Source organism: Anarrhichthys ocellatus, unplaced genomic scaffold, assembly GCF_004355925.1.
Source record: "Anarrhichthys ocellatus isolate YVR2014 unplaced genomic scaffold, GSC_Weel_1.0 scaffold182, whole genome shotgun sequence".
Classification (NCBI taxonomy): Eukaryota; Metazoa; Chordata; class Actinopteri; order Perciformes; family Anarhichadidae; genus Anarrhichthys; species Anarrhichthys ocellatus.
The window spans coordinates 2,346-14,581 of NW_022280212.1; the positions used below are offsets into that span (position 1 = coordinate 2,346).

The 12,236-nt window shown below is 41.4% G+C and overlaps 1 protein-coding gene across 1 annotated transcript; it reads right to left on the minus strand.

The window, feature by feature from the left end:
- Window positions 1-328: 328 nt before the first annotated feature.
- On the minus strand, window positions 329-10,115 carry LOC116400568 (sodium channel protein type 4 subunit alpha-like). Its single transcript, XM_031878474.1, has 3 exons — window positions 9,303-10,115; window positions 5,062-5,304; window positions 329-812 (listed from the first exon to the last, which is right to left on the minus strand). Exons 1-3 carry the CDS (start codon window positions 9,424-9,426, stop codon window positions 745-747), a joined length of 435 nt encoding a protein of 144 aa, XP_031734334.1. The 5' UTR covers window positions 9,427-10,115; the 3' UTR covers window positions 329-744.
- Window positions 10,116-12,236: the final 2,121 nt, after the last annotated feature.

The window sequence follows — 12,236 nt, forward strand, 5'->3', positions numbered from 1 at the left end:
CTGTTTTACTTTTAGCCACCAAAACCAAACGTTTCCGTTTTCATTTCACACATTTTTTTTAATCAAACATTCTGTTTTATCTTGTAGCCAGGAACACGGCGTCATCCCCCGGGAGACAAATCTCTTTTATCAACATCTTCTTCTTTCATATGCAAGAACTTATGTGTAACTTTGGGATCTAAACTTTAAAAAACAAAACTCTCAGAAACCATACAGAAAGATTACAAGGAGACCAGAAGAGCTTCAGAGAGACACAGAACTATTACAAACAGATGCAAAACACAAACACGACTCAACAACTACTAAAAGGCCAAAACAAACACAAAGAGACCAAACAGAACTACACAGAGACTAAAATGACCAAAAAACTCAAAAACTAACAAACAACACTCTCAGGATATATACAAAGGCACACACTACAGATAAAGGACAGCCTCTCTGGCCCATTAAATCATTGAAAAACAACAATAATAAGTCAAAGCCCAAAGTGCCATTCATTGAAAAGACCACCATCACGTCGTCCTCACAATCAACTCTGATCGTCCTCTGAGTTTGACTTCCTGACAACAAAACAGCTCAACAACTGCAACACATTCCAGCATCTCTCGCTCAAAAACACAACAAGCTCCGCCCTCAGCTGGGAGGCGTGTCCAGCTCCAACATCCACAGCTCCGCCTCCTCACTGTCCCGGCTTCTGAGTCATGTGTTTTCTCTTTCCAGTGATGAAGACAGAAGACGTTCCACTCACCCTGCGTCGCCGCTGCTCCCACAGATTAAGGCATCCTTGGCTCCCTCCACCTTGTAGAAGTTGTCTAGAAAAACAAGAAGAAACTTTAGATTCAGTCTGAAGTCGGAGCTCAGTTCAGGAGGATCTTCCTGCTCGTTCCACTTAGTTTGCCTAATTAGACCTCAGGACTGTGTGCGGTAGCTCTCCTCGACCCTCCTGTTGGTTTTAATTTATACTTTTATCATATAACATAACTTAGCACAGGTCCAAGACGACTAAGAACAGCTGTGTAGGTGTGCAGGACCTGACAACAAGATGAACATCTGAATGTAAAAGGACAGCAGGGGACGCAAACACTGGGACTAAACCATTAAGACATGTTCAGTAGAAACTTAATAGTGTCCCTGAAGAAAGAGTCACAAGACACACACACTGAACTCCTTGTTACAACAAACACAACATGCCAGCATCTCATTTGTTTGACACCGGAAAGTCAGATAAAGGACAGAATCGTCGTCAATTAAGTCTGTGATTTCTTTTTCTTCACTTTATTGACACAAAATACAAATTTTGCGACTGTTGAATGTTTTTTGGGCAGTGAACCCAAACCTCAAACCGACTGACGGACCAGTTAACACTCTTTAATTGGTTTAGCACTTGTAATATGTTTCTGTTTAGGCACTTGTTTTTGTACAAATATGTACTTAAATGTAAAAGGTGCAACATAAGATATTCAGCGCATTAATATAGCATCAAAAAGCTATAAAGATATGGAAGACTAAAGTCAGTGCTGGTTGCAACATTAGCGTTGTTTGCACCATTAGCGCTGTTTGCACCATTAGCGCTGTTTGCACCATTAGCCTCTAGCCACCGGCTCAGCCGTCGCCATGTTGAGAGCTGTTGAGAGGCAATCGAAAAGCTTCCAATCCCCATACAATGCAACCTTTGGTCTTCATCTTGTATTTGGTCCAAGGTAGTTCAAGTTTAAACAACTGTATAGCATTTGATGACAGAGGAAGACATAATTCTTTCATATTCTACCGTCAAAGTTACACCGAAAGCTCTAAAATGAATGAGTTCAGGTAACCCTTCCTGTGCTTTTAGTGTTCAGCTCAGTGTGCCTGCCTGCCTGCGTTACCGCAGGATCAATAGACTCACCAACCTCAGCGATGTGTGTTTTGGTCTGTCCGCTGAAAGCCATAAACACTGAACGATTAACGGGAACAACCGTTTGCTGAGCATTTATTCAACACTTTAAATCCGACCACAGACCATCTCCAAGTACATTAAAACACTCTTCAAGTACTTCTCCGCCCCAAGTACACTAAAGTATCCGACACGAGTTTCAGAAGCTTTTAATGCACATCGGCGGGAAGAAAACAAGAGCTCCTCGAGTCGCGTTGTGGTTTAAGGACTCTGTTTTTATTCCAGAGGATGAAGAGGAATGGATTCAAGCAGCTCTATAGATCCAGATGTTTGACATTCAACGTCCAGCAGTGGAAGAGTTTGGATAAAGACGACATGAGTGAATTGACCCCAGGAATCAAACGATCGGCTCTATGATCGAGGGACACTTTTCAGTCAAACCTCAGCCAAAGAGCCACGAAGCATTTTAACATTTCAAAGTCTTCATCTTCTTCTTCATTCTTCATCTTCTTCTTCTTCCTCTCTTCTTCATCTTCTTCCATCTTTCTTCATCTTCTTCTTCTTCTTCTCTGCTTTATTGACAAACCAAACCGGTGTTTGTTGACCGCGTCTGACCGCTGCTGCTGCACCAGAAGGCACTTAAGCCCTTCAGCAGTGCAGACGTTCATTTGTTATCGAGTGCATCTGGGAGACCGCGGACTCACATTTAATAACGTTTTTTGTTTTTATCAGAGCGACCCCCGTCTGAGAAGACTTTACAGAGCTGCACAAACCTGGAAGATTGTCTCCACAGGGCATCGAGAGAGAGAGAGAGAGAGAGAGAGAGAGAGAGGAGGAGGGGGTTCATTTCAATTATTTTCATTCAAGAGCAGCAAATGACTCTGACGAGCCTAAATACCCCCCCCCCCACCTAGTGCATCTACATCTGAGAGAGACGCGTTTACATGATGAAAATCTGCAGGTATGAGAAGTGCGATATACTGAGACGCTGGTAATCTGCTCCCCAACGAGGTAAAGACCTCAGTCAATGATTCATTTTACTGTCAGAACACGGAACAAAAGCAGCAGCAGCAGAACTCATGTCGGCTCTTTGACGAGGTCGTTTATATTAGGATACGGTGATAACCTGAGCCGGTCGCATGCTGGACAGATACCTTCTAGTTTCTGCAGCTCTATCATTTATTCCGGCTTCCTGCCTTTCCTTCCTTTCCCACACGTGATTGGCTGGGCTCTTTTTATACAAAGAGATATTATAAATTCCCTCAGTAGAAACATTGGACTCTGATATGTCAACAACATGAAACAAGAATTTTGAACCCGACTTTATCCAATCTTCAGATTTCTGATCTGGAAATGTATGCAAATAAGTACATATTTAATGAGCTAACGCCTCATTTGCATGTTTAAACATAACATTTCAGAAAACTTGTGAAAGAATTGTCTTAATGTCAGTAATCAGCTGGTGAGGTTTCATGTTGATCTCTATCAGTTAACTGTATTTTGACTTTATTCATCTGTAGTGTTTCCCATGAATACATCAGCTCTATCTGCTCATCAGAGGGGAAACTCTCCATGTTGTCTGTTGATTTTCACTTGCTGAACCCTCCAACAAAGAAGCACCGGACTCTGACCAGACGGAACAAACAACGAGCATGATGGGAAATGTTTAAGCATGGAGAACATTGATCTCCCACTGAGGGCCGTTTTCAGATCAGCCCAACGGGACGGGAGCTTTAACAGCGCGTTTCCCAGCTCTCGGGTTTCACGGCAGCTTTTAGGGGTCGATACGGGAGCCTGCGGGGGACATTTGTTTGATGAGATGGATGGCAAAGCCAACTGGAAATGAATAAATAGAAGGTACATTAGCAAAGGTGCAGCATGTCCCGACGAAACCCTGTTACTGTAAGCTCAGAGTTGCCTTATTTTCGGCAGTGTCTCCCTTTGAGAGACGGATTAACTTAAAACGGATTAAGCAGAGTAACTTGAGTACGCAACACCGTAAAGATTGGAAAAAATATAAAACGCACAAATGAATTAATGTAGCAGGACGGTCACTGCGGCTGCCATTTCAATAGCAATGCCGTAGCGACCATAGCGGGCTAACTTCCGTGTAAACCAAACAGACTTACGGCGAGTCACGAACTCACTGAGGTGAGGTTTTGGTTCACCCACATCGCCGGATGATTGTTTGTTCGGCTACTTTTCTGTGAACAGCGTAGCATTAAAGCATGGTGGAATTAACAAGCTAACTAGCGGGCGAGTTAGCTAGCTTGCTAATTCCACCATGCGTTAATGCTACGCTGGTTACAGGTAAGGTCTCTCCGCCTCACTCCCCACCACTCTGGAGTAGGACGCGCTAACTAGCTGACTAGCTAACAGGCTAACTAGCTAGCCATCTGCAACAACACTTTGCAGATCTACTGACGTGTCGTCACAGGAACAACTAACAAAAAACTAATTAAAAGATGGTAAAAGAAGAAATACTTTATCAAGTTCAAGTTAAATCAGTTTCATTCTGTATTAACGTTCAGAGAAAAATACATATGAACGTGTGCAGCCACATGCAGGTTCAATATTGGTCACACGCCGTGTAGCTGCGGTTTCATCTGACAGCAGCGTTAAGTGTTTCCTTAACCCTGACCTCGACCTGTGTGTGTGTGTGTGTGTGTGTGTTGCTTTTACTGTATGTGCTTATGTATACTGTGTGTGTGTGTGTGTGTGTTGCTTTTACTGTATGTGCTTATGTATACTGTGTGTGTGTGTGTGTGTGTGTTGCCTTTACTGTATGTGATTATGTATACTGTGTGTGTGTGTGTGTGTGTGTGTTGCYTTTACTGTATGTGMTTATGTATACTGTGTGTGTCCACATAACATATATTATGCTCCCTGGTCAACATGACTGACATGAAAAATCAAATAGTGTATAGACCAACTGACCTCACATGACCTCTGTGTGTGTGTGTGTGTGTGTGTGTGTGTGTGTGTGTGTGTGTGTGACGTCTAGTATGTACTGTTTCTGGTAAACTGCCCAGCTGAACTGCCTGTACACACACACACACACGTGACTCTGTGGTTACAACTGCCGTCAATAAAGACACACGCACACACACACACACACACACACACACACCAAGTAGAGAAGCCACTCCAGCAGCTGATCACAACCAAAGCAGCAGTGAGGCTCTCACCCTCGTCGTCGATGAAGTCCTTCAGGGAGTTCCAGGTCTTGTTGTTGCAGTAGAAGGTGGTGTTGGCCGGCAGGCTGCCGTTGAGGCAGTGCAACGTGCTGCGGACGCACTTCTGCCGCAGGTTCCCCATGAAGAGCTGCAGGCCGATGAGGGCGAAGACGCTCAGACAGAAGACGGTGAGGATCATCACGTCGGCGAGCTTCTTCACCGACTGGATCAGAGCGCCCACGATGGTCTTCAGGCCTGCCGGACCGCCGGGGGGGACGCAGACAGGGGTTAATAATGATGTTCACGTGAATTTGTTATCGTGGCTGCGAACCCTCATTTAGAAAAGTCTAAATAATTCAAATGAATAATATTTTGTGGAATTAAATCTATGAAAAACGAGCAGCTAGATTAAATAAAAGTTCACAAATCAAACCGCTTTACAGGAACAATACACCCAGAAACAATATAAATCGTGCAGTCTCACTTCCGTAGGTTCTCTATTGTTCCAGAAAGAGTTTGTATCGATCGAATGTATACTGTGTATATAGAAGAATAGGGGAGATGCTGCAATAGCATCCGTTAAATCAGAACTGGAGAGTATTTCTTCATTGAAAGAAGAGCAAAGATCGACACTGAAAAGAAGCTTTTGCTCTTTTTTCCTGACTGGCTTCAGTAATAGTTTGATTGACAGATGGTTCCATCCAATCACCTGCCACGTACGTTGTTGTTTCTTTAAGTGCCCGCCCTTTTACAAACAGTTTCCAATGATGGTTCTAAAGGCAGAGCGCTCGTTGAAAATGCTCTCCAGGTATTTTTAGATGTTTTATAACAATTTTTTGCCGTCTTTCGTTCGTCCTCCGTTGAAGTCTGTTCGTTCAGATATGATTTAATTTTCCCGGTTAAAGAAACTGCAGATAATTTGTTACACAGAAACATCTGAGAAGCCGTCTTTAGAAACGGTTTGGAAAAAGGGAAGGTACATTCAAAAAACATACGTGGCAGGTGATTGGATGAACCATCTGTCAATCAAACTCTTACCGAAACCAGTTGGGAGAAAAGAGCAAAATACATATTTTCCATGTAGAAAATTCTTTCAATAAAGAAATACTCTCCAGTTCTGATATAACTGATGCTATAGCAGCATCTACGCTAATCTGTTCAGGAGCCGCCATTGTTGTTTAGAACAAACAGGAGTCTCTCCGTGTCGTCCCACACACATATAAGCCCCGCCCCCCAGCTTGCCAGTAGCTCATTGGTCAGAACCACAAACATATTACTTAAAGCCTCACAAAAGATGGGTTTTTTGATAGTTCAGCTATGTAACTCTTTCACGGGCAATTCCTTAGAAAACTTTTTTTTGGGACCATAGTATCCGAGGAAGGTGAGTTCTCCGTACGTTTTATATTGTTTTAATCACGGACCAAAAAGATGGCCGCCGACCTCAATCAAAATCTCCTAGCCGCTTCCAAATATCCTAAATATTTCAGGCAAAACCCAAAAAGAGTTGAAGCAACAAATTAGCAAATTAAAAACACTGAAGGTGAGACAGGAGTCAAACCAAAGGGCGGCCATCTTTATGAACCATAGAAGTACATCACAAAATAAATATATAACTCTATATAACTAGAAATATATAACTCTATATAACTAGAAATATATAACTATTTTCAAAAACTTTGCCACTGTGGAAAATAAATAAATCTCTGTGATCAGTACGAAGCAAAACACCACAAACGTACTAATACCACAGCGTAAATACATTGAGATTAAAAACACAACACTCACATGAACATCATGGTAACAACAGCAGGAACATAACACGCTGAGAACACAGAGGGTGCAGACAAGCCGATCCAAGAAGCAGCCAGTTTCTCTTCGTACGTTACTTCATCAGCAACAAACACTTATAGAATAACTCAGAGAGCCGGAGCGTCTGTACGCTAACAAATGAGTAGCGTGAGTATATTCAGATAGTAGCGACATGCTTTGGACATGTTGCTACGACCGTGTTACAGTTGTAACATGTATTAAACATTGTTATGTTTTCAATCACGTGTTTAAGACATGTTTCAGCGCTGCATGCTAACATGCACAGTGGAAACATACACAGGCCAGCCAGCGACTAGAGTTTAGGAAATAGTTTCATATTTTGAATTAAAATGTAAACACTTAGATCTAGACTGAAGACTACGATCAAACTTTGTGTCTTTTGTTAGCAACGAGTAAACGTTGCTAACACAAAACGACGTTTTGTGTGAAGTCGCTGTTCGCTGAGCCTCTGATGTCCTCACAACCAACTATGAGGAAGACTTCAGTACGCCTTCCTGCATACTACCAAAGGGTACTTTATACTTCAAGTGTGTGCGTCAAACACCAGACTGTCTCAGCTGGTAGTATGCAGGATGAGAGTTCAGTTCTTCCAGCAGGCCTCGGGTGCGTTTTTGATACCCGCTCCCCCTGCGTTTGGCTTCCTCACCTGGGATGACTGAGATGGTTTTGAGCGCTCGCAGCACCCTGAACGTCCTTAAGGCTGACACATTACCCAGGTCCACAAACTCAGTCACATATCTGCAACAAGGCGGGAGACAGAAGCACAGGAACAGACACACACAAGGGTTTGACCACACTGAGCAACAACGAGCCGACACAGAGGGACAGAAACATGAATAGAGACAGATAGAGGTACAGTAGAGGTACAGTAGAGGCGGTGCCGGGTCGGACGGCAACAGTGGAGGTTCAAGTCGGAGACGTCGACTGTTTAGAAGAAGAAGTCAGACGGTGGAAGCTGCTCACATGGACGTAAACCGGAGACGAGCTCAGTGTCACGCCTTCAGATTCTGAAGAAGACTTTTAATCTCTGTAGTTCATAAGGGCTTACATTTAATTATTATTTCTATCATCGAGTACCCCGTTCATTTGTTTTCTCAAGTTCAAGTTGCACTACAGACAAATGAAATCTAGTTTCTTCCAGAACCAGCAATATAAATCTTGATTAAAACATTAATTGTTTGGTCTTTTATTATAAAATAATGAAGAATGCCGATAAAGATTTTACGTTTAATGTGATTAAAGACTAACACAACCAGAAAAAATATATATATCATTTGTTGCCGATTCATTTTCTCAATCAACTTATCAATTTATTGACTAATTGTTTGGGATATTGAGTGAGTGGTCACTAGACTAATAACTAGAAAATAATAATGTCAAACCCCACCATTAGCACAGATCCCCTAGATATCTGTTTGGTGAGCTAATGTACCAGCTAGCCTAAAGATACAATCATTAGCATAAGAAGCTAATTGTCACAAGGTTCAGGATAAGGATTAAAAAACGTTTTCCTTCAGTGTTAGCAAACGGCTGTTAGCATGCTGTTTGGTAAGCTAGTAATATCTTATATTAGCTAACGTTAGCCGAAGGAAAAATCTTTGAATTGAAGGCTAATTTAAGTATGTTTAAGCTAAGTTAAGTGATATTATCAGCTGTTACCTTCACATTTTGTAATTGTAGTTAATGTACTTGTTTGAACTGTATCGGTTATCAGTTAGTTTCATCCAATTTGCTTGCTTGTTAGTGAAGTTAATGTGCAGCATTTAGAGGGATTTATCAGCAGAAATGTAGTATAATATTCATAACTATGTTTGCATTTGTGTATAATCAACTGAAACTAGGAATCGTTGCGTTTTCGGAGCCCTTCATATCTACAGAGGGAGCAGGAGGCGGAGTCCGCCATGTTGCGCCTCCATGTTTCTACAGTAGCCCAGAACGGACAAACGGAGCACTGACACTAGAGACAGACTCTCACGCTTTTTTGCGATACCTGAAGGCCACCGTAGTTCTCTACTTGTGAAACTTGCAACAACCTCACCACTAGATGGCACTAAATCCTACACACTGTCCTGTTAAGCTACAAAAGTTATGCTACATACAAAACCACAAAAAAAAAAAATCTGGCTGCTGGATATGTAGCATTAGCATTAGCATTCCACATGTGGGTCGATGTTTTTTTTAATTCCATCTCCAGTTTGTGTGTGTTCAGCTTTTACACATCTGACTTTTCCTTCTCCACTGTGTGTTCAGTTCAGACCACGTGATTACACCGGTGACCCCCGATTGGGCAGAGAGTGGGGAAGTGGGCGGGGTTTAGTGCTGCAAAACACGGCAGACATGGGACGAACAAGAGAGGACGACGTTACGATGACGAGTGTTTTTTCTCTGTCCCTTGTCGCCCCCTGGTGGTGGTGAGGCCTTACCTGGGATGACTGAGATAGTTTTCAGGGCTCTCAGCACTCTAAAGGTTCTCAGCGCCTGCAGGTTCCCTACTTTGATAAACTCTGTTAACAGCCTGTAGGGGGCAGTGTGGTTGGTTGTCAACATACAACAAAAGAAGAAAAAACATAACAAGGTCTGAAAAAGTACAACGCTGTGCACCAAATGATCAGTGTTTAAACATCAATGGAGAGCTGGCAGATGATTTAATCTGCTGTAATACAAGCAGCTTTTTTACAGATGTGGAAAGAAAAGAAACATCAGATCAAATGTAAGTTTGTCTTTTTCACCAAGTTTTCTTTGCATCTAATCACGTGTTTGAGATTAATATTGTGACGTTGAACTTCCGCACATATACTTATCTAATTATATAAGTACGGATATGCGTCATGACGAAGGGTTCAGTTAGTTCCACGACTTTTGAGTTGAGATTTATTTGGAAACCAAGAATTGAACATCCACCCGATGCTGTGTTCACGTGTTTGCTGGAATTTAACTGCAATGAACGGATAAAAAAGAACGCTAAAATAACCACGTTATATTTCTAAATTAATAAAAAGTCTGAATTTTACACTTTGTGAGGTTTATCTGCAAGACGACGAGCAAACAACTTTTAAAACGCTTGTTTTCTGAATGGAGTCTGGATCGTTTCATGCTAAGCTACGCTAGCGCTGTAGCTGATCCATCCACACTCAAAACAGCGTAAATATGGCGGAAACATTATTGTTTACACCACAAGAGTGCAGACAAGTCTATTAACCTCTATTATGTATGTATGTACATACGTACATACATACATACATACATACATACATACATGTATGCATGTACGTATGTACATACGTACATACGTACATGCATACATATGTACATACATACGTACATACATACATATATGTATGTATGTATGTATGTACGTATGTATGTACATATGTACATACATACATACATGTATGTATGTACGTATGTATGTACGTATGTATGTACATATGTACATACATACATACATGTATGTATGTACGTATGTATGTATGTACGTATGTACATACATACATACATACGTACATACATACATACATACACACACACACATTTAAATGTATTCTGTATGCGACAGCGTTCCCCATGAAGCTGAATCTGTCTGACTTCTTCATCCGCCCCATAAAGAGGAGAAGGAACCCGCTGAGACAGAAGGTGAAGTCCATCAGCTGCTGTGTGTTCTACTGTTTAATGGTGAATGTGTCCTTTAAGTGAAGACATGTCGTCCCTCTCGAGGTCGCCTTACGACGCTTTCATTCAGCACGAGGCGGCGGTGGAGACGCTAACCAGAGCTCGGCCTCGGGGTCGAGTATTGATCCGATCGTTCTTCTTGCCGCCGGCGTCCCTCTCTGTTGATTGATCGCCATCCGATCGCTAACAAACCATCAGTCAGCCAATTACTGAAGTGGACGTGACGACTCAGAGTGGGCGTCGCCAGCGGTGTTCAGAGCGAACAGAGCTGCAGTTTCCTTTCTTTCTCTTCTGGCTTGAATTGACGGTTTTGAAAGTTATTTACGAGCTTTGCAAACCTGTAATTTGTAAATGTCACGTGTGTCACTCAGAAACCCTCTTCTCTTTTTACTGAACTAAAAGTAAAGTTATCATCAGCTTCAGACCTGCTGCCTTGTTTTGGAGACTTTTGTTTGATTTTCCGCTTTAAAAGGAAATTAGATACTTTATTTATGTATTTCTTTCCTCGTGGTCTATAGTTATACATGTCTTTATAATTAACCATTCAACTGAAGTTATTAAAGCATGAAAAATAAAACATTCGGACCGCAGCAACATGCTGCATCACAATGAGTCGTTATTAAATGTTTGTAACGTCTCAGATAAGAACTTTACTTTCTTCAGTCCAAGAAGAAAGAAAGAAAGAAACAAGATTTAGTGATAAATAAAGATGATGAAAATATAGAAAAATGTAAATAAAATCACATAATGTAGATATAAACACGATATACTATACTTTCACTTATTGCACTGAGTAATTGTACTGGATTACTGGTTACATTGGTGTGTACTCGTTAACTAAAACTCCAGATTGTACCACTAAGCATTATGAATATAGAGTGCTTATATTTATAATTATACAGCGCTGTGAACAGATTATATAAGTATGTTTATAATGTGTTATAGAAATGAGAATCATAGAAGTGTTACCCTTATATTTCTCTTTATAATAATCATAATAATTAGTACAGACTTCTCACTTTGCTGCAGAGAAAAATCACATTTTTATTTTAAATATAAAATAATGCAGCGTGTTCTACGTCTCCATCACGTGTTTGGAGTAATAAATGTGATAATTAACGGAAGAGCAGAACAGAAGGAAGAACCTCGTGTTCTGAATATATGAAGAAGTTGAAGTAACTTTGAAACTTGGACTCTCATAGTTTATCAGAGATGCTGAGGCCTGAAGTTAGCTTCTTCTTGGGACTGACAGCACAATGAGCTGAGTTTCTGCTGACTGTGCGAATGTGTCCGAAGTGAACAAACACACTCAGCTGCTGCAGCTCACATTTCTAAATTCGTTCTATTCGTCTTCATTCTTTAATTCCTCGACCCGTAATCCCGTCAGTACAACGCCCGTCGTGACACTTTCCTCTGTTCGCTCACGGATTCCTTCCACTCGCTGCTCTTTGTCCTGCACAGATGTTTCCACATTAAAAGCCTCCCAGCAAGCTGCAGCTGCACAATCACTGGCCCCGTTTCTCTGGAGTGTTGTTCTGAAGTTCAGCACCACACCAAAGAAAATTAAGCCTCTTTAAGTTCCTTTTTCTGTTTTCACTGCATTTATTTTGACTTTTTCTATTTTAAATATATCAAATATGAAAAGTGAAACTAAAACTGTTATGTATGACTTTGCACGATTTAGATTA